The sequence below is a fragment of the Nuphar pumila genome, chromosome 15 (genome assembly GCF_984573655.1).
Source record: "Nuphar pumila chromosome 15, dmNupPumi1.hap1.1, whole genome shotgun sequence".
NCBI classification, from domain to species: Eukaryota; Viridiplantae; Streptophyta; class Magnoliopsida; order Nymphaeales; family Nymphaeaceae; genus Nuphar; species Nuphar pumila.
In genome coordinates, this window is record NC_143263.1 from 2,927,615 (window position 1) to 2,955,347 (window position 27,733).

General features: G+C 37.0%; 2 protein-coding genes across 2 annotated transcripts in view; both read right to left on the bottom strand.

The window, feature by feature from the left end:
• LOC149814140 (dihydropyrimidinase-like) overlaps positions 1 to 8,867 on the bottom strand; it is a 37,338-nt gene extending 28,471 nt beyond the window's left edge. The window contains exons 1-2 of the mRNA XM_089989068.1: positions 8,337 to 8,867; positions 7,501 to 7,653 (exon numbers count right to left, since the gene is read on the bottom strand). Of these exons, the coding sequence (XP_089845194.1) occupies positions 7,501 to 7,653; positions 8,337 to 8,420 (237 nt within the window). The 5' untranslated portion in view covers positions 8,421 to 8,867. The remainder of the gene's footprint in view (positions 1 to 7,500; positions 7,654 to 8,336) is intronic.
• A 4,379-nt stretch (positions 8,868 to 13,246) lies between these two features.
• On the bottom strand, positions 13,247 to 26,662 carry LOC149814141 (uncharacterized). Its single transcript, XM_089989069.1, has 5 exons — positions 26,527 to 26,662; positions 26,292 to 26,375; positions 22,941 to 23,542; positions 14,662 to 14,837; positions 13,247 to 13,949 (listed from the first exon to the last, which is right to left on the bottom strand). The coding sequence occupies exons 2-5, from the start codon at positions 26,311 to 26,313 to the stop codon at positions 13,496 to 13,498; spliced, it is 1,254 nt and encodes a 417-aa protein (XP_089845195.1). The 5' UTR covers positions 26,314 to 26,375; positions 26,527 to 26,662; the 3' UTR covers positions 13,247 to 13,495.
• Between the last annotated feature and the right edge of the window lie 1,071 nt (positions 26,663 to 27,733).

Genomic DNA, 27,733 nt, shown 5'->3' on the forward strand with positions numbered 1-27,733 from the left:
CCCAGGGTCTCGTTGACCGCACCGGGTGCCGCACTCGCACCGCGTCGCATCAACGCGGGTGCACACCCAGTTTGTTGAGTCCCTGTGACAGTTTAAAAACTAATTTAACTAAAGCAAGAAATAACTAAGAACATTAACTAATAACTAAAGCAAATCAAGAAATCAAATAACCGAATTTCAAGAATTGAAGAAAGCTAACATACCAGCTAAATGATAAAAGTAAATAACAAACTACAACTAATCTAATAACAAATAACTACTATACGGAATCTAAGAAATAACAAAATAAAAACTAACTTAGATCTAGAAAATTATCAATAATCGGATTCAAGACTATTTAATAACTAAAGAAAGAACAAGACTAACTAATGAATAACAAATGTATCTAAACTAATAACTAATGAAGAAACATGTTGTACGGACATTAACTTAATAATCTGAAAAATAAAAGAACTAACTTAGATTACCTAATATAATTAATTAACAATGAATTAAAAGAAAAGCAATAAATCAGCTATTGTTATTTTTTTAATCTAAACTAACAAAACTACAAACTTTAAATGAGAATTGAACGGACGTGAATTATTAAATTAAACTGACTGAATTAAAAATTAAAGCTACTACAATGATGAGAATAACGTAAACTATGATAAGAAAAAAAATGATAATTGATAAAAAGGATGATTCGGCTACAATAATTTATTCTAATCTAATGTCTAATTAAATTTAATTGAACTAATCTAATCTAATTTAATTTAATTTAATAACTCCGCCTGTGTATAACTGTTTAGTTATACACTGTCGGTCCCAAGCCCAGATAAAGGAGGAGGGTTGTGGTAGGCCAGTGACAGCCAACATAAAAACTTAGTCACACCCTATGAATATGAACCAATATGAGAATTTTGTTGGGGTGTTCCCTACTGAGCGACGCGTTGTACTCTATAGGCCCGGAGGCAGTGATAAATGGGCAAGGGTTGCTAGGTCGTCTCCCAGAAGCGACGCGTCACACAGGCGCCCGGGTGTGGTGTCAAATAGGCAAGGGTTCCCTCACTTTGTTGGGCAGGTGGGGGTAAAGAAGATAATTCAAGACCATAAAATTAGGTTAGCCACTTGGAACATAGGGTCTTTAACTGGTAAGTTGGTAGAGTTAGTATATGTTATGTGTAGGAGAAAATTTGATATTTTATGTCTACAAGAAACCAAATGGGTAGGTGAGAAAGCAAAAGTGATAGAACCTTGAGGAAATAAGATTTGATATACAGGAATAAATAGAAATAGGAATGGAGTAGGGATTATTATTAGTCGTGAGTTTATAGATAATGTAGTTGAGGTCCGTAGGAAGGGTGATAGGATTTTACTTATTAAATTAGTATTAGGTACGGATATTATTAATATTATTAGTGTTTATGCACCTCAAGTAGGTTTAGATGATTCCATTAAGCGTCAATTTTGGGAAGATTTAGATGGAGTAGTACAAGGGATATCTTATGGAGAAAAGCTTTTAATCGGCGGTGACCTTAATGGACATGTAGGCATTAGTAGAGATGGATTTGAGAGTATCCATGGAGGCTATGGTATAGGAGAAAGAAACGAAAGTGGAGAAAGGATTTTAGATTTTGGTTTGTCCTATGATATGATCTTAGCAAACACATGGTTTAGGAAGAGGGAGTCTCACCTAGTAACATTTAAAAGTGGGGTTAATACGAGTCAGATAGGTTTTTTTCTACTTAGAAAGAGAGATAAGGGTTGTTGCATCGACTGTAAGGTTATACTGGGAGAAAGTGTAGCTACACAACATAGAGTCTTAATTTTAGATCTTAGAATTAGAAAATGCCGCAAAAGGGATAGACAGGATAGATCCTAGAATTAAGTGGTGGGCACTGAAAGGAGCAAAACAAGGAATGTTTGTAGAGCAAGTAGTTAAGGAAGTTGATTGGTGTCTCAAGGAGGATTCAGAATCAATGTGGAATAAGATAGTGGGTGGCATGAGAAAGGTGGCTAAGGAGGTATTGGATGAGTCTAAAGGTGGTGCACCGCTAGGTAAAGATACATCATGGTGGAACGAGAATGTCAAATTAGCTATTAAGGTTAAAAGAGAGTGTTATAGAAATCTAAGTAAGAGTTGTGGTAATGAGAATTTGGAGAAGTATATGATAGCAAAGAAGGAAGCTAAAAAAAATAGTTCGAAACGCGAGGGATAAGGTATATAAGGAGGTTTATGACAAGTTGGATACCAAAGAGGGCGAGAAGGATATTTATAGGCTTGTAAAGATGAGAGATAGGAAATCGAGGGATCTGGGTATGGTTAGATATATCAAAGATGAAACACAAAGGGTTTTAGTCAAAGATGAGGAGATTAAGGAGAGATGGAAACATTATTTTGATAAGCTTTTTAATGGAAGTCATGCTCAGGATCTTGGAGACTTCTCCATTCCTTTTCATGAGATGAATCGTGACTTCATGCGCAAGATTCAAAAGAAAGAAATTGCATAGGCTTTGAAGAAAATGAAATCAAGAAGGGCAGTTGGCCCAGATGGTATACCTATCGAGGCTTGGAAATGCTTGGGTGAGAAAGGTTTAGAATGGTTGACAAATCTTTTTAACAAGATTTGGCGGACAAATAAGATGACTAATGAGTGGAGGAAGAGTACTTTGGTGCCTCTATATAAGAATAAGGCTGATATACAAGATTGCACAAACTGTCGTGGTATAAAACTCATGAGTCATAGTATGAAACTTTGGGAGAGGGTGATTGAGTATAGGTTGAGGAAGGTTGTCATGATATCGAAGAATCAATTTGGTTTTATGCCTGGAAGATCAACTATGGAAGCTATCCATCTTCTTAGACAACTTATTGAGAGATATAGAGAGAGGAACAAAGATTTGCATATGGTTTTTATTGATTTGGAGAAGGCATACGATAGAGTACCTAGGGATGTTCTCTGGTGGACAATGATGAAGAAAGGTGTTTCTAAGTACATTAGTATAATTAAAGATATGTATGAAGGAGTAGTAACCAATGTTCGCACTGTGGAGGGGTGACAACCAATTTTCCTATAACGGTTGGGTTACATCAAGAATTTGTATTAAGCCCTTTCCTATTTGCTATAGTGATGGATGAGCTTACGAGATCAATTCAAGAAAATGTGTCGTGGTATATGTTGTTTGTTGATGATATCGTTTTGATTGATGAGTCTAGAGCTGGGGTTAATGCTAAGTTAGAATTATGAAGACAGACATTGGAAGCAAGAGGTTTTAAGTTGAGTAAGAGTAAGACAGAATATATGAAATGTTGGTTTAGTAAGCAACGAAGTAGTGATGGGAGTGTAGTGAAGCTTGGTGAGCAAGAAATACCGGTGGATGATTGTTTCAAATATTTGGGATCTAGCATTCAAAAGTATGGAGAAATTGATGGAGATGTAAATCATAGGATAAAGGTTGGGTGGATAAAACGGAAAAGTGCAACTGGATTGTTGTGCGATCGTAGAATGCCATTGCGGTTGAAGGGAAAGTTTTATAGGACGACAATTAGGTCCGCTTTACTGTATGGTACGAAATGTTGGGTTGCCAAGAGACATCATATTCAAAAAATGAGTGTAGTTGAGATACGTATGCTTAGATGGATGTGTAGAAATACAATAAAAGATAAGATTCGGAACAAGGAGATATGTAAGAAAGTAGGCATTGCATCCATTGAAAATAAGATGAGAGAGAATCATTTACGGTGGTTTGGACATATTTGGCGAAGGCCGAATGATGCTCCAGTTAGAAGGATGGAGAAATGGGAAAATATATTAGTTAAAAGAGGTCGGGTAGGCCTAAGAAGACTTGGATGGAGATGATAGGAAAGGATATGAATGCTTTGAACCTCACCGAGGACATGGCATTGGATAGAAATGATTGGAGGAGAAGGATTCATGTGGAAGACCCAGAATGATTTTCTTTTTTGGTTCATATCGCCGACCCCAATTGTTTTGGGATGAAGGCGTGGTTGTTGTTGTTGTTGTTGTTTGAACTAATCTAATTTAATCTCATTAACTAAAACTAACACTAACCTAAGTACTGGAAAACAAGGTTTAACATGAATTAAAAACTATAATAAAAAAATCATGATTAATATCTAATTTAGCTAAATTACTCTATTTAATTAAAACTGATACTTACAATAAAACAACTATTATCTAAACTAATTACTAAAATTAAATTTCAAGAAATAAAATGATAATTTAACTACTAATAAACTCAAAAAATAAACTATCCTATTTAGATGAAATAAACTATTTTATTTATTCTATCTAATTAACTATCAATTTTTCTAATTTAATCTATTAATTAAACAAAACTAATTTAAGCAATTAAAAAAATCAAGAACATGAATTGAACAATAAATAAACTAGCCTAATACTGAAAATAAACAGAAAATATTCAGATCTAATTGCGAAAATTAAAAAAAAATAAAAGAAAACTACCAAAACCCTAAATTGGTTAATTCATTTTAATCTAAATAATTTAATCAAATAAATACCGAAAATAAAGAACCTATTCTAAATTAATTCTACACTAAATCTACACCTAAACTATCTAAAAATCACGAAAATCATAAAAAGAAACTATTATACAACTAACAGTTTCAAGAAAATATAAAAAATATGAAGAAAAACACTAAAAATCGAAACACCCTAATTTTTGCCTAATTTATTTTTAGAAAAACCTAAATCTAAAAATCAAGAAACTCATATATGATCTAAATCTAATCTAATCAAATCAAAAATATAAATAAACTACGCTACGAATCTATACATACAAATTTTACAAAACAGAACTTTCCTGACGGGCTTTTTCAGTTAAGTTTTTTATCCGAATGAAACCAGACTCGACCAAAACACCAAAAAGAAAACGATCTGACATCGTAAACGTATTCTAGACACAAAATAACACCTAATACCAAAAACTCAAAGAAAAACGAAAAAGAAAATAAGTCAAGATTGGGTTCTTTATACAAAATAAGGGTTTAAAAACCGAAAAGTAGAGAGGGTGAGGAAGGCGCACCTCAAGGGTTGCCCGACGAATGTGGGGATAGAGTGGAGCGGACTTAAACCTTGGTTTTCATGCCATGAACATCTTTTTTGCTGCTGGAATTCGTTTTTGGCTGCAGCATGTTGGAGACCGAGTTGATGAAGAGGAAAATCGATGGTGGGAAAAATGAGACCGGTCGGTTGCAGAGAGATTTTTCGGCCGCCGATCGTGAAGGTAGATGGTGGTTCGCACCAAATCCAAGTTGAAAGTCTCCAGCTGTGTGCACCTGCAACAAAAACGAAACCAAAACAACGAAAAGAAATACACAAACAATGGAGAGGAAGAAGATCAAAAGTCGCAGACGAGGAAGAACAAGGGGGAAGAAGAAGAAATCAGAAAGCAAAAAGGAAGAAAGGGTTTGAGAGAGAGGGTAGTGTGAAACCCTAGGGGAAGACAATGAACACAGGTCTCAACGTTCCCCATATGTAGAAAACTTTTTACAAATTCCAAATCAAGGCCTATTTTACACTATTTATAAATTAGTACCCAGAACTTCTAAAAATTGCTAAAAACTACTTATGCCATTTTCAAATAGAGCTTTTGTGAAAGTATTCAAGTATGGATATTGGATTTGGGTCAGAAAGACGTATGGACCAGATTGAATATCCATTTGGCACGATTTGGATCGGATCTAGATCCAGATCACATCGGTATGGATCTGATTTCTCAGAAATGCTCTAATTTCTTCGTTTTAACTCTGATTCTGACGAAATTTGAATTGTAGCTCCTTCACACCTAAAACAACATAAACAAGCTATAAAAGTTCATATGAATGCATGATTTTGTAATAATATGATATGCATTTCATGCAGTATCACCTGGGACTGCTCCATAAAAGAAATCAGGCATCATTTGATTGTTTCAGAACCGAGGTCCGCAGTGAAGGACTTAGAACTGGATATGAAACCCAGTGTTTGATGAGAGAGAGAGAGACATGGATCTCTGGCCCGACTATCCCTCTTTGGGCAAGAAATTCATGAATCTGGGGTTGTTCTTTGAATCTCAGAGCATGTCATATTTTTGCCAAGAAAACATGGATTTGGTGAGGGTCCCACTGTTAAAATATGTAATATCATATAAAATCTCATATGTAATCTCATAGGCATCTCATAGGCATGTAATCTCATGTAATAACTTTTTCTTTTTTAGTTACTTTTTGGTTTAGTTATTTCTAGTTGAAACATAACTAGAAATAACTAAAACACTCATCTTAGGACCCTTTTAGACTTCACCTTTTTGACTAGTCAAAAAGTGCTTTTTGATCAAATCAAAAAGGTGAAGCTCCAAGGGAGCCATTGGGATCCCAACGGGATGACTCCCTTGAGGCTCATCTCTTCCTCTCTATAAATATGGGGACTATTCCCCTTTGTATTTCATGCTTGTAGTGTGGGATTTATTCCCAAACTTATGAATCTATTTTGAGTATTTTGAATACCCCTTTTTGGGTATTGTGTTTGTTCTTGAGTTGAAGCCCTCTTTGTGAACCTTTATGGTTTTTGTGATTTCTTTGTGAGAGCTTGTTGAGAGACACTCTTGTTGCGGATTACGCTTTTTTACACCCACAACAAATCCGATCCTCAGATATCACATAATCAAACTAAACAAGAATGATCACAAGATTAACAAAATAAAAGTTCAGTCATGACGTTATAAGTTAGAAGTTCATAAGTTTGGGAATAAATCCCACACTAGAAGCATGCTAAATTATGAGTTTCGTCTCTGTACACTTCAATGGACAAGAAAAATAGTGTGCTTATACATGCATAGAACAGTAAAAATGTCATGCTACTAAAAATTTTAATCTGCTCATGTGCCAAACATGAAAACAAGTGTGTACGGTGTGAAACATCTGGCCTTTACACTAAGTTATAAAGTCATAGGCTATGTGACACAGTTGCATCTAAAGTGGCCACAACATTGACGCAGGTGTTGGTATGACTTCAGCGTGGCTGGGTGTGGTCTAACTGTAAACTTGCTATGATGCACAGGTTACTGGAGGAAGAGAAAGAACATAGAAGGAAATATGCAGCCATAACCCCAAGTTCTTTTTTTTATCTCCAAAAAGAAAACTTGTTTCTTTCTATATGGCATGGGGAACTTCCTATGGTTCTATTCATAATCAACCTTCAAACAAAAAAATCAAACATTTGTAATATTTTACAACACAGAGATTAGGGACATGCCACACAATACAAAGATGCGACCTTTAATGGGTGTTATAACTTGAATGATGAAGATAACCCTGATAGGGATTTTATTTCCAGCATACTTAAACATATGCCAGATCAACCGTCGCATACCAGACTACTTTTGGGTTCAGATTTTATTCAAAGACAAAATTTAATTGAGCCGATAATCGTCTTTAGTTTTTTTTTTTGCATCTTAACTTCAGAGGCACAGAAAATTATATATGTTTCCTCTCACATTGATGTGTGGATGCACAGCAGCAATGATCTCATCCTCGAGGTAAACATCAGCAACTTCTTGAAGGTGAGCATTAACCACAGTTCCACCTTTGATCAAGAGCTTCGTCGTAGATTTAAACTCTCCACATCCGAATGATTCTGCTTCGCAGAACTGTTGTTTGCAAGATTTCACAAAAACAAAACGTCACGAGTAATGAAAATTTAAAACAGAATGAAGAACATAAAGAATAAATATAAATAAATAGCCTGATTAATAAATAAAGATTTATATCAATTGCTTCAAAGTTTGAACGATGCAAAGGGATATAAATGTGAAATAACTAAAAACTTGTCAAATTTGGGAGATTTTAAATATAGGAATCCTAAAATTGAAGTCAGAAATCGAAATTGAAGAGATTACAAGAAGTGAAGATAAAATAGAATATAAAGACTACAGTTTTTACGAGTTGGAAGATTAAAATTGAGGGGATGAGAAAAGGATAAAGGAGGATCAAAAACTGAAATCAAGAAGTTACTTATCCAATCTTAAGAAATCATAACATGCAAAGAAGCGATGCGCTTACTTCCGAAAGGACGGATTTTGAGGTTATGAATTAGAGTAAGAATTTCTTTCAAAAAAAAGAATTAGGGTAAGAATGAACGAAATTCGGGAAAAATCACAAACTAAGGGCACTGAAATCTAAAGAAGGACAAACAAACAAAAACTAAAAATGCAAAATTACAGAACTTGAACAAAATCCAAACATATGAAGAGAGAAGAAGAGCTCCATCTCGGAAACGAACGCGATTTTAGGGCACGAAAACGATGAAAATCCGAAGGGAAAAACTACTTACTTCAGAATTGGGATGAGATTCCGCTATTTGGAGCAGGAAAAGAGAAAAGATGAGCAGTGAAGGAATCGAGGAGGCGAACTCCATGTCTCTTTGAATTCAGTGGAATCCAAAGTCCGGTCGGGGAACGGGACGACTTCGGCTCGATTTGAGCAAGCGAAGATCGACGACGCCCACGACTCGGATCGATCGTTCTGAGTCAACTGACCGTTCGGCAACGTGTCGGGAGAGAAGGCTCTCGGGAGTCTCGAAATGGTGTTTGGGTAAGGGCCTGAGGTTTCTGGACCTGGACTTGGCTTTCCAAATCCCGGGAGTTCAAACGGGCATCAACTTCGATGAGGTGTTTGGCAAAGTTGCATTATTGGAAAGGGTGATAGTCTTTTGGGTGAAAAGATCAGGTGCAATATGATTGCACAAATATTTGTGCATTAAGCACCTGATCACCCTCCCTCTCGGGGAGAGGCCTGTCTGGTGTGGGACCCAAGACCTGATGGAGGGTGATGGGTGCTTAATGCACAATTTTTTGTGCTATCATATTGCACCCGATCCTGACTTGTCTTTTGGCCAGTGTTGCAACTTCTCATCCATCCAATGCAACTTACCTGGCTCTTTCTAAAGTTCTAAACTTGTTCCTCTTTTTTTTTCTTTTATATTTTTTTTTTATTTATTACTCGAACAAGAAGAAAACTTGTCTAGGATCAATGACCTTGTTGTGTTAGATCAAGTCTTGCTGTTGACTAGGGATGGCAGTGGGGCAAGGCGGGGGACAAGGTCTCCACCCCTGCCCGCCTCAAGATTTTATCCTCCACCCCTGCCTCCATCCCCGGCAGGGAATGGATTTTATCCTCCATCCCTGTCTTCTTCCCCGTTTCATGTCCTCCATCCCCGGTTCAAACGGGGATGAGGTGGGGCGGGGATATTGCGGGGAAAAGTGGTCGGGGCAGGGTTGGGGCAGGGAAAAGTGCATGTCCATCCCCGCCTCCACCCCCGGACGGAGATGGATTTTAACCTTCGTCCCTGCCTCCATCCCCGTTTCATACCCTTCATTCCCGGTCCAAACGGGGCGAGGCAGGGCGGGGCTCCGCTTTCCCCCGGTTCACTGCCATCCCTACGGTTGACATCCACAGCCTTTTTTTTTCTTTTTTCTTTTTTTTTCTTTTTTATTTATTACTCGAAGAAGAAACCGCATCTAGGACAAATGACTTGGTTGGGTTACTTCAGTCTTCTGTGCCTGCAATAGCACCAATGGGGGTTCCGGTTGTCTGGTAGGTGCTGCTAGTGCACGTCACTTTGTGTTGGGCCGTTGCAGGCTCAAAACCCAATGGTATAGTTGTATAACTGATAGGGGTCTGCCTAACCCCAACTCGCCTTTCAAAAAAAAAAAACTAGAAAGAGACAATAGCAAGAATTGAACCTTTACCAGTTGGATGTGACATCCGAATCCCAACCCAACTCGGCTAACTCCCTCGGGAGTTCTGGACTTGGTAGCCTCAAGGCCAAGTAGTGAATTTTTTATTTAAATTTTTGAATATTCATATCAGGCGAAAAGCATGCAAAGTACGGATATGAAGATTCTCATCATTATCTTCACATATTTTTAGATAGAGAAAATTTCCATAGTACGGATGGCAAAATGGTCGATAAATATATAAAAAAAAATCATGTGAAAATTTTTTCTCATGTTTGGAAGCGCGTGAAAAGATTTCATATTCTGTTTCCCACATTTTGACGTGATAAAACTTTTATTGGGGAGAGGAGCAGCCAGGCAAGAGGTCCAATGGGAGTTTTAAATTCCCCCCCACCCCCAGCTAGTCCCAATGTAGGTCCGTCTCTTGTGACAAGGGCATGTTGGCGTACCAATAATACGCGAAGAAAATCGATTTTAATAAGGAATTTTCGCAAATTGGTCCCTGCCTTATAGCCAATTTGCAAAATAGTCAGTCTTATGTCATTTCGCAAATCAGCCCTTCCGTTTCTCATTATTTGCAAGGGTTAGTGAAAAGGAATGGACCGATTTGCAATATGGCATAAGGGGGCAGGAACTATTTTGTAAATCAGCTATGAGGCAAGAACCAATTTGTAAAAAACCCTTTTAACAACGGAAAGCAGCCCCAACGTTACATTTGTTTGCTAGGCATTAACACTATAAAATGTTCTACCGGAACACTGGATCTGCTTCGTTACATTTGACATGCGTTTCTGTGGAAAAAGTGTTGTTCCTACGGCGTAGAGACATGTTCTAAAATCAGAGGCTCAGGTTGGAATGTTAACGGTTAGATTAGAGGAGGATCTAGGCATTACCAAGTCTGACTTAATTGGGTTTGGCTAATCAGGTTCCGAGTCAGATTCGGATTCGGATGAAAAAAAATAAAACCAAAACTGGATCTGATTAGCTTTAAACCTGGTATTTGCACTTAATCGGATCAGGTTTTTAGTCAGATTCAGGTTCGGGTTTGAATGCAAAACTTAATACCAAACCGGTCTAAGGAACTCGGATTCGAGTTGGGTATCGGGTTGCACCCGAACCAGTTACATCCTACGCTCAGGATGGGTTTAAAATTTAAATCCCGATGCTATCAAAAAATTTTGGACTTTTGAATATGAGATCTTTGGTTTATAGGCATTTCGAGAAGCTCAAATCTTTGGGTTTGTGGGGGTGTAAAATATGGTGTTTGATGTATCACGGACATGGTGTGGGGGGCCCACACAAAGGCGCCCCAATATGGAAGGGTGCAATCGGGCCCCAAAGTTTAGAATCATGGACCAAGTTCGTGTGTCAATTTAGAATCTAAGAGCTTGGATTAACGGTGCTTGTGTTAAATCCAGGGGAAGAGGTTGAAAGCAGATGCATTATTGGGGGGCCGAGTGCTTAGCAAAGTACTTGATCTCCAGTGGATAGCTGCCACGCGTCGCAGGGACTCATAGGCATCTGCCACATGTATTGGGGCAACGGCAGCCTGATCCAGTAGAGTAATTTGCCAAGTACTTGGCCTGACGACTGGATCAGGCCCCGAGCAGGTTGGGGAACTGAAGAACAGGTCGAATGATTTGTTCATCGATTTTTTTTATAACTTGAACAAACTGCACTCGGCACAAAGACCTGATCATGCTGGCTGAGCCTGCTATACATACAGTCATCATACCAACAGCGTAAATTTCTGAGGGTAGGACCCCCCATCCACCGGAACGTCAGCTTGTGAGGGCAACACCCCGGAGAATCGAACTTTAATCACTTAACGGCCAAGGCCCACTCCACTTAGCCAAACCCCCTTGGGGGCTTTGTTCATCACAAATATTGAATAATTTGAAAATATGATAATTTCACTTTCAGAGGTGGGCCACCTAAGGTAGACTCCTCGCGGGGCCCCACCCCCACCTTTTTAGCGAGGGTTCCATGTAGTAAATCAATAAATAAATAAATAAATATATGATAATTTCAAAGTATTTATAACAAATATTGGCAATGCTTTGAAATTATTACATTTTTATTACGATGCATTAAAAGATGTCAATTCTCACAAAGTCATAGCGCTTACAGTGAGTGAGTCTCTCTCTCTTTCTCTCTTTCTCTCTTGCGAAGCATATGGCTGAGAGCTTTATTATCTTTCAGAGATCAAAATGGGAATGCAGGAAATTATGATCAGTGGTTGCAATGGGCGATTGCACCAAATGGTGTATTCCACACCCACAATGTGTATAGATCGTTGCTCCCTCCAGGGGCGGATTGGTTTTCTGAGTGTGCGTTATGGGGTAAGGGCCCTTCCCCAAGATCTTGGGTCTTGGCTTGGTTAATTTTGCATGATAGGATTAAGACTCACCGTTATATAAAGAAGTTGGGTTTTCAGAAGAAACTACTTTTCATTTATTCTGGTCCTGCCCAATCTTTGTGGCCCTATTTAATAGGACGTGGAGATCTCCAGACGTAATTGTCAAAGAGGAGTCTTTTGTGCTTGATCTGCTCCTGGGCTTTATTGAAATTAGACGATACAAGCGGTGGAGACTGATCTAGAAGACATGGTTGCTTACTACTTGGTGGTTTGTTTGGATAGCACGCAATGATGCTACTTTCCATCAAATTTCGGTCATCCTTAATAATCTTATCCATAAAATCCTGGTTGATGTATATGCGATTCTACGTATGCATCTTAGAGACCTCTCCTTCCGTCTGAACAACGTTCACTCATCGGTGGTTTCTTCTAATCCAGCGGATCCTGGTTGAGCATGGCTTTGTTGTTTGTTGCTAGCTGTCTGTAGTTTCTTTTTCTTTAGCTTTTATTTTTCTATATTTTTAGTTTTGCTTTCTATTTTGTTTGGTTCATGGGTTCAACATTTTGTTCATCTTCATGAGTGATAATGTTGATCCTCTCTCTCAAAGGCAAGGTGGGGTTAGGCATACCCATGTCACTTAGCAAAACTATATACCCATGGATTTCAAGGTCGTGACAATCCAACACTTGTGGTTACCGTGAGTTGACACAATGTACATGAAAAAAAAAACTTCAAAAACATACTCCTGGATTTGTAGCAGTGGATTTTCAGAAAGGATCACCTCAATCACCTTTCGGACCAATCCCAAGAAAATGTTGGCTGTGAGCCCGGATCAGGACATAGGCCCCACAATCAACACATACACATGGGAACACCATGGGCTGGACAGATGATCAGGTCATCACCCCGATCACTTGATTCCATTTTCCAAACAAGGGATAAGGGTCGTGGTTTATAAGGTTTGGTGCACAACACCTACCCTGCAACATTATTATGGTGTTAGAGAAGATAGAAATAGGCATGGCTGGTACAGTCCTGGATAGTTCCATTCCCACCTGAACCTGGCTGCACCAGTGCCAGAGGAATAGGCTGCATGCAGTATCTGTTATATGTTTGTGTGTGTGTGCATAAGAACCAGCTGATGCCAAATGAAAGCAATACCATAATTACCAGTCGCGCATAATTGCGACAAATATATAATGTCCAAGCATGTTGTTCACCTTCAACTGTCAAGAGAAGTCAGTTACAGGTTAGAAGCTGAAAGTCTCTAGGAAAACCAAGCCTAAGTTTAAGCAGGGGATCTGAGTGTCCCGCAGCACTTAAATTATTGCACTACTGATTTCCCTTCCTTTCTAGGAAATTTTTTACAGGTAGTGGCTCACCACTAATCATATTCAGGAAGCCCACTCAAAGTATGGACAGACAGCACCCCTTGTTGCAGACCAGTTCCCGCACCCGAAGAAGAAACTTCCTTGCTTTGGCCCAGGCTTCCTTATCATGCGCTTACTGGTCTTCACACCACAGTAGCAGTACTTACCCTTCTCCTTGCTGAAATCAACAGATGGATGGAGCTGGAAGATGGCAGATGGCTGTTTTGTATTCTGATAGTTAGAGGGTGTTTGACATGACAGGGAATGTGCGGGTGTTTGCCACATGAGCGAGTCAGTTATCGAGAACCTTAACCCTCTCCGCATGAGATTAGCAAGCAGCCTGGCAGTGTTCCTAGCATCATCCAGGCCACAATGAGCACGGCCTTCCCAAGCTAGCCCAGCCAGCTGGACAGCCTCCTTGAGGTTGCAGCGGACATCACCAAATACTTCACGGAATGGAACCCTGAGATTGATCCACCTGTTCATAAGCCCCAAACAGTTGAATTCAATGTTAAGCAAGGATTTTGGGTCACACTATCCTGACACTAAAATCATGAATCTAGCACCAAGACCTCCAAAAAATACAAATATAGCAGCTCTTTTGGAGATGCATCCAGCAGGACTGTATATTGTATTAGCCTCACATAACAGAGAATGGAAGCTTGGTCCTCAATGTACTGCCATTTTCAGATCAATCCCCCAATATAATGCCAGCCATACAACAAAAGCGAACTTCCCATAAATGCCAATAAGATTTTTGTCCCATGCATGTCCATTGGTGGCTGGATGTCAAGATACAGTCAGCAGTAGCTTTAATGACCAACAATTAGGACATAAAAGTGAATTTGCTCAGACCAAAAATGAAACCCTCCCTTTAGAAAATGGCTAAAAATGTTTCAAGTCCAAAATTCATATCCAACTGGGTTCCATAAAATTCCATACCAACTTTTCTGATGTGCCAAACAATCAATACAAAGCTGCTAGGAGTTTTTTTTTGCCTAAATAACACTATGAAGAGTTCACAAGATTTTCTGCACTGCGGTGGAAAAACAACAGTTATTTTGTTTTCGACAATCAAATGCATTGAGATAGAGCACACAGTTTCCACACGAAAAGGGAAAAGCTAATCATGAAACAAGTCAGCAACAAAATTTGATGAATGATGCAATTCATAAATATAGCATTGTCACCTGTTAAAATAAGGTGGCTTCCTTATCATTTTGAATCTGCATTCTGATTCTAACATAACCCGACAGTCCCAATTAGACCATGTCACAATAGCAAAATTTGTATGCTTAATTCCATTATCTTCCAGCCACTTATCATGCATAAGGAGTGCTTCACTCAAAGGAACACCTCTATCCACCTGATCACAAATTTCAGTCAAATTATAAACAACAAATCACATAGAATTGATAAAACAAAGAGACAAGGTGGCTGAAATTCCATTTTTCAGGAAAAATACATTTGACATAAGCATTATATACAAGTAATGAGAATCCATCTTTCAAAATAGCACAAAAAATACAACATTTCTAACTTGGCCATGTGCCCTGACTCCCTTGCAAAGCACCAAGAATGGACATTCTATCGCCTACTAGATTTACACTCCCAAAGGCACCAAAAAACACTCTTTACCATAAAGTCTAACATTGAAGATTATGTCAAAGATTGGAAATCCACGAACAATGGTTGTGGGCACGGTGCACCACAATCTACATCAATCCCCTCCAAGAAATGATTCCAGAGAAAAAAGAAAAAAACACATCCACATGAGGGAAGCAATCTCACATAAGACAAAACATTATCAGAGTCTAAAGAGGCCACCAAAACCCAATCCCACATGCATCATATTCGATTTAGAGCACTCATCAGAGTCAAGTCCAACAAGGCAATCTCAAAAGGAGACATCTTATTTTGTTCTTGAATAATCCTTGAAGTTTGTGAGCTTACTCTAGTTCATTTTATCTTGAGTCTTAGATTTCTCATGAAACTGCTGCCAATGTGAAAGGCCAAAAGCTACAAAAATCCAGCAAGGTGCACTACACAAAGCACATCTTCAGAATTAGTGCCCCTGCCATCTAAAAAGACAGCTATTAGTTGTAGGTTACTCAAGAAGATAAAAACACAAGGGATAGTACTATTGTCAGGCAAAAAAATGAAACTTATAGCCAAAGGCACAACCAGCAACTGGGTGTTGAATTTGCTAAAGACTAAAGTGTTTGTTCCAATACAAATACAAGATATAACATGACTTGACTTACGGATATATCCATTAGGCATTGGGATAAACATCATTTAGATAGGAGAAATGCATCCTTGAATGCAGGTTCAGAAGAAGATATGCATATGAAGTTATATAATAAATCCTTACAAAAGGAATCGATTTTACTTCACAAACTGCTGTATTAACTCAAACAAGATTCGTGAGATCAGTTTGTCAAACTCAATTCAACCATGAGTTGGTTTTCAACGTTCACCATGATCTATTATTGTTTAAGATATCTGATTCAAGTGTTAACACTATGTACTGCTACTAGTTAACTGGCTCTGTGTGTGTGTACGTGAATCAGTACAATTCTGCCAATCATACATAAACTAGAAGACCATATAGTTAAGAGGAAATTTAACTAGTAAAATCTCCAGGATAACATGAAAACAGGTTGAGGAATGATCCAAGATTTTTCAAGGATCATTTTGCCCCATGGATCTTCCATAAGCACATATCCTTGTAAAGAAAATGAAGCCTTCAAACAAGAACAAATTTCCACCAAGAAGCCAAATGGACAAGCACAAAGAGCCACTATGGGCACACTCACAAAGGCCACTAAGGGCATACACACCAAAGAAGGCTCACAAAATATATAATTAATATTTTATTAATTCACTCAAGGTATGCACGATGCATACCAAACAATGAGGGGGTGAGCCCTTTATATACACCAAATGAGAGGGAAGGAGGAAGCTCACTAGCCGTTAGACCAGCTCTAACGGCTAGTCAACATGATTTGACTGAAAAAAACAAAAAATAATATTTACAAGAAAGAAATAAAAAATAATATATATAATATACATATATATACACATACATACATATGCATGCATACATATACATAGACACATATAGTATAAATATTATATATGTACAAGGCATACAATTTTAACACACTCTCTCAAACTTACGATATAATGACCGAAAGTTTATCAAGAAGTGAAACCTATGAGTTGGGAGAGGTTTGGTAAACAAGTTTGTCAACTGATACTCTGATGTGACAAAGGGCAGGTCAATGTTGCCTTAAAGATACTCCTCTCCTACATAGTGACAATATATGTCAATATATTTTATTTTTTCGTGAAACGTATGGTTGTTGGCAATGTAGATCATACTCTTGTTGTCACAACACATTTTTGAAACTCTTTTTATTTGAGTTTTCATGTCTGCCAGCAATCTTCTTAACCAGACTACCTTCATCGTAGTCATGGTCATATCCCGATATTCGGCCTCTAACGATGAAAGTGAGACCATCTATTCCTTCTTGCACCTCCACGAGATAAGAGATTCACCTAGAAAAACATAAAAACCCGTGGTTGAGTGACTATTATTGGGATCACCTCCCCAATCAACATCTGTATAAGCAATTAAATCCAATGTAGATGAAGACGACAAAAAAATGCCTCTAGAAATAGAATTTTTAATATATCTAATGATTTGAAAAATATCTCCCATGTGAATGGATATAGAAACATACTGAAATTGAGTAGTTGTATGAACAGGTTGAACTATGTCTGGTCTAGTGATTGATAGGTAAGAGAGTGCTCCAATCAATTGTTGATAAGGCGTTGGGTCTTAAAGAGGTTCTTCATCAACAATTCTCATCTTGACATTAGTAACCTCGAGAGTATTAACTCTCTTATCATCTGTAATGTCAAACCTGAAAATAATATTAAAAGCAAATTTAGACTGAGATAACAAATACCATATAAGATAATAAGCAACTTTAATTCCTAAAAAGTATCTTTAAAAAACCAAATCAATCATTTCAAAATTGTTTTGAAGAAGTTTTTTTATATTTTCAACTCTCTGTTTATCTCCCCCAGTGATGATCATATCAACCACATATAGGAGTAGAATGGCAATACATGCATTGGATTCCATAACAAACAAAGTTATGTCAATCAAGCAAGATCTAAAATCAATATCAAGCATAACCTTACTAAATCTATTATACTATGCTTTTTGTGCTTGCTTCAAGCCATAAAGAGCCTTACTCAAGCGACGAGCCTTCCCTTCAGGAATGCTCATACTCGGTGGTGGCTCCATATACACTTCTTCAACTAATTCCCTATTAAGAAAGGCATTATTAATGTTCATTTGATATATAGGCTAATTCCTAATGAAAGCAACTTCTATAAGGGTCCTAACAATGGTCATTCAGGCAATAGAGGCAAAGGTTTCTTCGCAATATTTTTCATATTTTTCAGAATATCCGTTGGCTACTAATCTGACTTTATATCTCTCAAGGGTCTCATGACTCTTGGTTTTTACTTTATATACCCACCTACAACATATAGATTTTTTTCTTATGAAAGATTTTGAAGCATCCAAGTTTTGGTTTTCTCTATGGCTTCTAATTCTACTCGCATAGCTTTCACCCACTCAGAATGTTCTTTAGTTTGGGCATAGGACGAGGGCTCTACATAAGAATGAATTAACGCAATACATGTCTTGTATTTGGATGAAAAAGACTCATAAAATACAAACTTTTTTGGGAGCTTTGACGCTCTAAATGATCTCCTAGATTGCACCTCATGTTCACTTTCAATGTTTGAATATTTCTCAAGTGCACGTGGAGGTTTTTGAATCCGACGTCTAGTGTACTGCAAATAGGTTTTATCACCATGGGATTGCTCTTTACTGATCATTTCATCTCTCAATTCATTGTCATTATCAAGACCAAACTCACAATCACAATTATCAATATCATGCTTTGAAATAAAATCAAATAGAAAATAATACTCAGTTACTTCCTTAGATTTTTCACAATCAAAGAAATTTTTATTTTTCAAAAAATACACATTTCTTAAAACATACAATTTTTTAATTTTAGAATCAAAACACCTATAACCTTTTTGGTTATCCACATATCTAAAAAAGGCACAAGTAATAGCCCAGGGAGATAGCTTGTCATTTTTGTTGGTTAAGATAAAACAGTTGCATCCAAAGACTCTTAATTTGGAATAATCAGTAGCTTGAAAAAAATTTCAACAGGGGATATGTTTTGTAGTGATGACGATGGCATCTTGTTTATAAGATACACAACGGTTAAAGCAATTTTAGACGAAAAAACTTTAGGTACATGACTTACAATAAGTAAAGTTCTTGTGGTTTCTACAATATGTCTATGTTTTCTTTCAGCCAAACCATTTTGTTGAACTTTGTGTGGGCAAGATCTTTGATGTGTGATGCCATGTAAATTAAGATAATCTTTAAATTCTTTTAAAGAAACTCTCCCCTTAATCACTGTAAAAGATAGAAATATCATTTTTAAACATATTTTTTACCAAGTTATGAAAAAATTGGAAATACAAATAGACTTCAAACTTATGTCTAAGTAAATCCAAGAATAACTAGAAAAATTATCCACAAATATCACATAATATGCATATCCACCTTTTGATATGATCGGTATTGGACCCTAAACATCTGAATGGACTAACTCAAGTAGTCTAGTAGAAACATAAGTCCTATCATGAAATGGTAATTTCTTCATTTTACCAATAATACAATCATTACAAGTCAAATTGTCAATGTTACAAAGAAATTTCAAATTTGAAAAATATGAAATTTTGGATACATTTGGATGTCTTAATCTTTTATGTCACAAATCAAAATCTAATTTTTAAACATTACAACAAAATATATTCTTGGGTACTTCCAAAAAGTCTATGTAGTACAAGTCACATTTCTCTATGGCGTTCTCCAATAAGCTTCCCTCACTGTCAATCCTGCACCGAACAACCATTTGATGAGGAGACATTACATCCATGGTTTGATATTTGAGAAACCAACAAAAGATTTAAATTCAGTTTAAAAATATATCTAATTTTTGAATTGAACATATTTTGGAGTTTTAAAGATTTCTTTCAAAATTTCTTATTTCTTTGATTTCAAGAGATGTACCATCGACAATGAAGACAATAGACATGCTTGAATTAGTACAACATTTGAATTAAATATCAAGGTTGGGAGTCATGAAATTCTGCACCGGAATCAATAAACCAAGGAGACTTATTGGGATCGAGGTAGGATAAGACCACAACTCTGGTTGAGGAAGATGATCCTTTAAGAAGAGCTTGAAGTGCTTCCACCAATTGAGATAGAGTCATGCTTCCAATGGATGTGTCTTGGGGATTGATCATGTCCTTAGTTTCTTGAGGTGGACCAACCGAAGTCACCTTCTTTTCCTCCACATTTCTTAACTTGGGATCTAAGGGTTTGATATGTCCAGGTTCATGGCAATAGTAACAAATGATTTTCCTCTTGTTGTCATACTCATTGCCTTCTCTCTCAAAGTGAAGTGGTTTGTATGTGCGAGTATAAATTCTCGACCTAAATACAACCAAGACGGATTCATCATCATTCTTGATAGTGTGTCTCTTCAACCTATTTTTCTCTATACTTAGCTCTTTAATCGCATCAATAATAGAGGGAACCCTTTATGGAGAAAAGTCAACTTGGTGGCTTCAAACTCGGGTTGCAACCCATATATGAATTGATAGAAACGCTTTGCATTTATTTGTTTTTGTCGGAGCTCTATCTCCAAAGGGAAATGACACTTTGGTTCAAGAAGAGTCAATTTTTCTAAAGTTTGGATAAAGCATTATAATATTATCTAATGCTCATATCCCCTTGAGTCATGGTTTTAATCTTATCTTGTAGATTGCACACATGTGCAATATCTTTAAGAGAATACACATTCTTGAGAGTGTCTTTTCAACCTATTTTCCTTTATACTTAGCTCTTTAATCGTATCAACAATAGAGGGAACATTTCCTTTATTGAGAAAAGTGAATTTGGTGGCTTCAAACTTGGGTTGCAACCCATTTATAAATTGATAGAAATGCGTTGCATCTATTTGTTTTTGTCGGAGTTCTATCTGCAAATGGCAATGACACTTTGGTTCAAAAAGAGTCAATTTTTCTAAAGTTAAAGCATTATAGTATTCTCTAATGCTCATATCCCTTTGAGTAATGGTTTTAATATTATCTTGTAGATCGCACACATGTTCAATATCTTTAAAAGAATACATATTTTTGAGGTAGTCTCATGCATCATTGGAATACTCAAACTTTGTTAGGCTAGAGCATTTCTTAATGTCTATATTATTGATAAGCCAAGACATTATTTTCGCATTTCATTCTCTACTCTTTCTATTTTTTCTCATAATCAATTACGGCATCGATCCTCTCATCATCTTGAAGTGCAACATCCTTCCCGTTCTCTGCTTTGGTGAGGAGTAGTTTAGGTTCCGGGTCGGATCCATCCATTGATCCCCACAAGCCCTTGCACAAAATATGGTATTTCATGATTGAAGACTTTGATATGAACAATGGTGACACTCTCCTTGTCCTCCATGGTTACAAAGAAAGAGAGAGGAGAGTGAGGGAGAGAAAAAGAGAAAGGGAAGAGATAGAGAGAGGTTGATGTAGTAGAGCACGCCCACTTGAGCCACCACGAGCACTTGAGGAGCGATCCATGGGCACACGAACAATAAGGTTGTCAACTCCAAAGATCAAGAGCACTATGACTGATATCATCATGTAAAAGAAAGTGAAGCCTTTAAACAAGAACAAATGTCCACCAAGAAGCCAAATGGACAAGCACAAAGAGTCACTATGGACACACTCACAAAGGCCACTAGGGGCACACACCAAAGAAGGCTCACAAAATATAAAATTAATATTTTATTAATTCACTCAAGGTATGCAAGATGCATACCAAACAATGAGGAGGTGACCCCTTTGTATACACAAAATGAGAGGGAAGGAGAAAGCTCACTAGCCGTTAGACTAGGTCTAACAACTAGATTAACTAGCCATTACACCAGCTCTAAGGGCTAGTCAACATGATTTGACTAAAAAAAATAAAAAATAATATTTACAAGAAAGAAATAAAAATTAATATATATATATATATATTATACATAGACATACATAGACATAGACATCTCATATATACATTATATATGTACAAGGCATATAATGTTAACAATCCTCACATGAAAAAAGTTGCATAATTTCTGCACAAGGTTTAAATCTGTAAAGTTTATGAGGGTCATAATGACATTTTTCCTTTTAACCTTTTTGTCCAAAGAAAAAAAAACTTACGAAGTACAATTTGATGATGTAAAATTCTCTGGAACTCTTCAGTATAAAATATAACATGAGATGCTAGCACTCAATTTCTAGTGCTATCATTAGTAGTGCTATTAACCTTTTGCTGAAATTTCAGTACTCCCGATAGTGGACCAGATAAAACATAGCATGCAAGTCCTACCAGCCAATGTTGTCAAAATCGTCCTGAATTGGCCTATTTAAATCGAATCGGCTCAAAGACAATTCAAAAGGGGCTGATTCAAGGTTGATTCAAATTCATTATTTTTTAATATCCTTTTAACAATTTTAACATTTTAACTTTTTTTTAATAACACGTGTCATCTGATGATAAAACGAGACCGATTTGAGATCGATTCACTTTTTTCATTTTTTTTTTAAGAAAGTGATTCACCTAGTGAACCGATTTTAACAACATAGCTACCAGCACATCCTCCATGCGCCAGGTTTTATTCAACTGGATTTCCAATACCACCAGTAGCCTCTCGACACAGATAGTGGAGGAAAGCAAACCATTATTTTAGATGAATGAATTTTATGAAAATGCTTACTCACTGAATTTCCAATATTACCATGAGAAGAACAATAAGGCATGGAAAAGCTACCAATACAGTAAATCCATTCCAAGTAATTTATTAGAAAATGATATACATGCACGTCAGTTCAAAGGTGGAGTCAATGTCTTGTCTTTGAAAGTCTTTCTATCGATAATCACAAAACCTGTTTATATAAAAAATAAAAATGGGGCTAAATGTAATATCAATGCCTAAAAGTAAGAATACAAAGAAGTAATAACTTATTTCACAACGGAAGTTTTGCATGTCAATATGCAAATTCATTTCTATCATGAAGAAGAAATGGAGTATCCGTGCAAAAGTAACTCCAAACATGGATGGCTTTAGTAATTGAAATACCAGAAACTACATAATATATCATAAAATAAGATAACAAAGCACACAAACAATCACTTACAATAACATGAATGAGAAAAGAGTGTAATACCTCTTAGACAAGAACAGAAAACTCATCTAAAATACATAGGAATGGAAAGAAAACTATAAGGAGGACAAACAACCTGAATCTGCTGGATGCCAGTGAGCTCCTTGCAGAAATCTGTCAGATGCTGATGATAAGCAGGTCGAACATACGTCTGAAAATATCCTTCCAGCTGCTCAGTCATGCTGTTTACTATAACAGATGGAAACTCAATAATCTCTTGTGGATGAGGATTATTTTCCTTGTCACAAGTTGCCTCAAAATCAATGACTACAAAGTACTGAAATTCTTGAAACTGGACATCTGGTGGATAAGCTAGAGGCTGCATCCCGTATGGCACATACTGTATTTCACTTTCCGATGGGAAAGAATAATCCCTGTTAAATGGATAAAAATAGCTCTCTCGGAAGGCATGCCACTGGTTCTGTTGCATCTTTTCATAGTCATCATGAAAGTTTGGCCATGCAAAGAAATCTTGTTGGTATACAGGCCTACAATAGCCATCATTTGGTGGTCCAATGGTCCCATTACTTAATGAATTTTCAGCTGCTAACACCTTCCCTGGTCCATCCTTGAGTTCAGGCAGCCCTTCACTTGCATCCCCATCACCTTGCAGTTTGCAGCTAAAAGCCTTATTCTGCAGGCATAATAAGGATGCCACATGGCTCCTTTGCATTTTTTCTGCATTTAGAAAGAATATATTTGAGAAAATTAAAAGTTCAGATCTTGGCCTGTTTTAATAAACCTCCAAGTTCTATTCTTTTAGATATAAAGGACCTCCATTTAAACTAGTAGGTTCCTTGATGTCCAAATTAGGGTGGATTTCCCTCCTATTAGTTAAAAAAGGAAATACTCACTAAACCAGGTTAAGTTTACATCCCAAAGCATAGCCTTTACAATAGTTTGAAAACAGCACAATTTATCGTGATATTTCCAAAAGGCAAATAATTCCAAAAAACATGATAACTTCAAAATTTTCCTATTCTGAATATATTGCAATTTAATAATGATAATTGTGTTGTTCGATATGGTCATAGACTTCTAAATGGTCCTGTAAGCTTGTAAGGCTGGACTTTTGAAAGTGTGAAAATAAATAAAACAATAAGGAATATGTACATGTGCACATATCATTTATATGTATATATATAGAGAGAGAGTATCAAAATTCTCAAAAACTTATTTTGATAATAAAAAATTTAAATACTAAAAGTTATCTCAGCAAACAAAATCATGAAACTAATTGAAGAGTCACCCAAACAACACTGATTAAGAAATAATTTAACTGTTTGTTAGTGTTTGCTATCCAAACAGCAAGAATGGGTTACAAGGTTTTGCTCATTGCCAGATTTCGAATAACTAGGTTTTTTTATGTCCCACCAGATGCCCCCTAATTGTTTCTCATGTGCGAGTCCTTGCATATGCAACAAAACAATTTTGCCAAAAATATTCCTAGCAGATTTAGGCAATATAAACAACTATACCCCCGGGAGAAAGGAAAAACAAAATTACCAATTAGAAGAATCTTTCAAAAAAAAAAATTACGAAGTTATGGAATTAAGCAGAAAGATGAATGAAAACAAAAGGTGCTCAATTTTCTCAAGATACAACAGAATTTTGAGCACACAATGATATGCTACGTTTCAAATTGTTCATAACTATTAACTAAGAATGTCATATGAATGTTCGGATAACCCTCAACAACATCAAAACTTATGCATACATATTTTATTATTATTCTAATAACAGAGAGAAATAGAGAGAGGAACAAAGATTTGCATATGGTTTTTATTGATTTGGAGAAGGCATACGATAGAGTACCTAGGGACGCTCTCTAGTGGACAATGATGGAAAAAAGTGTTTCTCTCAAGTACATTAGTATAATTAAAGATATGTATGAAGGAGTAGTAACCAATGTCCACACTTGTGGAGGGTGACAACCAATTTTCCTATAACGGTTGGGTTACATCAAGGATTTGCTTTAAGCCCTTTCCTATTTGCTATAGTGATGGATGAACTTATGAGATCAATTCAAGAAAATGTGTCGTGGTGTATATTGTTTGCTGATGATATTGTTTTGATTGATGAGTCTAAAGTTGGGGTTAATGCTAAGTTAGAATTATCGAGACAGACATTGGAAGCAAGAGGTTTTAAGTTGAGTAAGAGTAAGACAAAATATATGGAATGTCGGTTTAGTAAGCAACGAAGTAGTAATGGGAGTGTAGTGAAGCTTGGTGAGCAAGAAATACCGGTGGATGATTGTTTCAAATATTTGGGATCTATCATTCAAAAGTATGGAGAAATTGATGGAGATGTAAATCATAGGATAAAGGTTGGGTGAATGAAATGGAAAAGTGCAACTGGAGTGTTGTGCGATCGTAGAATACCATTGCGGTTGAAGGGAAAGTTTTATAGGATGACTATTAGGCCCGCTTTACTATATGGTACGGAATGTTGAGCTGCCAAAAGACATCATATTCAAAAAATGAGTGTAGCTGAGATGCGTATGCTTAGATGGATGTGTGGAAATATAATAAAAGATAAGATTTGGAACGAGGAGATACGTAAGAAGGTAGGCGTTGCACCCATTGAAAATAAGATGAGAGAGAATCGTTTACGGTGGTTTGGACATATTCGGTGAAGGCCTAATGATGCTTCAGTTAGAAGGATGGAGAAATGGGAAAATATATTAGTTAAAACTTAAAAGAGGTCGGGGTAGGCCTAGGAAGACATGGATGGAGATGATAGGAAAGGATATGAATGCTTTGAACCTCACCGAGGACATGGCATTGAATAGAAATGATTGGAGGAGAATGATTCATGTGGAAGACCAGAATGATTTTCTTTTTTGGTTCATATCGCCAACCCCAATTGTTTTGGGATGAAGGCGTAGTTGTAGTTGTTGTTGTTGTTGTTATTGTTGTATTCTAATAACAGGTTGAAATTGAAAACACAGAACACAATCAGAATCTTCATCAATTACAAGGTCATCACAGCCACAAATAAATAAGAACATGATTAAAATTCCTCCCGCGGAGCACACGGCGATGTCATCCAATGACTGCGAACGGATATCAAAGAATCCAAAGTGGCATTTCTAGTAAATCAAAGGGAAGATCCAAAGTGCAAACTCTATAACGCTTAAGTGAAAGAACAACAGAGATTACATCAGAAAAACCTAAAGAAATCCATGACCCACATTGAAATTCCTCCTTTTCCTCCCTCTGCACAACCAAAACCCGCAAAAACACCAACCCCCACAAACCATCGACCTCGACCAGACCCATCTCAAAAACCAAATATCCCCCCCCCCCTCCATACCCGTACTCTACCACAACCATCAACTCAACATCAACCGAAAAACAAAATTCAACAAAAAAATAATAAATTAAATAAGCAAAACGATTGCACAGTCCAACTCTAACAATCTTACCCGTGCTCTCTTCCTCAATCATGATCCTGTTTGAAATTATAATATTCCAGTAGATATGTCTTGAAATTCCCTAGATCTCCCCTCCTGACTCATAAAAAAAACGTTTTAATTGATCGATCAATGCAGATATATATAGAGAGAAAGAACATAGAGATTAAGCAGGAACTACCAAATTGAAAGTAGATAGAAATAACCCAAAAAGGAAAAGGCAAAAACCAAAGGAAGAGATTCTTACATGTCTAATTGGGAGAAGCAAAGGGAGCGATCGAATCACATTACCGGTTTTTGCATTGGGGAAGGCAGAATACGAGCAATTTCAGAGCGTTTTTTAGAGAGAGAGAGAGAGAGAGTGGGCCCACCCACCTTTTTTTACTTATCTCAGGCAGGTAGCCGTATCGGGGTTGGAAACTTTCCCCCTTTCATGGCAAACATGTTAACGTAACCGACTGACTAATGTCGCGATACCGAGACGGATTAGGGACTCGTGAATCGGTTTTGATGACTCGGTTTGTGGGTAGGCCAAGTATATTCCGGATCGGGTGCAATCACATGGCACCGAATTTGTGCATTAAGCACCTGATCTCCCTCTTTCAGGCTTTGGGCCCCACAGCTGACAGGCCCTGTCCCAAAGATGGAGGGTGATTAGGTGCTTAATGCACAAATATTTGTGCAATAATCATATTTCACCTGATATTTTCACTGTCAAGTGGGGCTTGAGCCTAGTAAAAAACTTGCATGTGCCCAGCAACTCAACTAAGATGTGTCATGGTTAAAGCTTCACACTGTGGGGCACCAAATCAACAGGACCATAGTGACAAAAGTAAAAAAACTGCAAAATATCCGCAGCCAAAAACTCGTGAGAAATTGATTTTTTTTTTAAATCTCATGTTTTTTGGGCAAAATCCATGCAATATTAAAAATATAAAAAACTATAAGGAAATATAAATAAAAAACATTCAAAAATAAAAAACACACTGTTTTTTCATGATAAATACTCGATAAGAACACACACCATGTTTAAAATGCGATATTTATGTTTTTTATGAAAAACTCATGAGAAATTATCGTTGTTAACTTTAGGGTATTTCTCTCAAGATTTTCATAAATCTCTCGTTAGCGGACCCGATCCTTTCAGACACCAACAAATGCATTTAATTGCGTTACAATGCAAAGCTCCAGGCAGGCTTGGGTCTATGTTAGTCTTTGTCAGGTGTAGTTCCAAATACATTATTTAAGTCCTGTATTTGAAAATGTTGTGATTTGTTGGTGTCTGATCCCTGCTAGTAAAAATAACTAAAATACCTTTAAGAATGGCAGTGGACCGGAGAGAAATGGGGTCCCGTCCTGCCTCGCCCCATTTGGACCAAGGATGGAGGATATGAAACGATGATGAAGGCAAGGATGGAGGTTAAAATAAAAACTCGTGCAGAGATGAAGGCGGG

What these genes read in the sequence shown, in the direction of transcription:
- LOC149814141 (XM_089989069.1), bottom strand. Translation starts at nt 26,313, where the DNA reads ATGATTGAGGAAGAGAGCACGG. An exon ending in CTGGCATCCAGCAGATTCAG is followed by an intron (nt 14,838 to 22,940) that starts GTTGTTTGTCCT and finishes ATTTGTGATCAG; the next exon opens with GTGGATAGAGGTGTTCCTTT. An exon ending in AAGCCACCTTATTTTAACAG is followed by an intron (nt 13,950 to 14,661) that starts GTGACAATGCTA and finishes GCTTATGAACAG; the next exon opens with GTGGATCAATCTCAGGGTTC.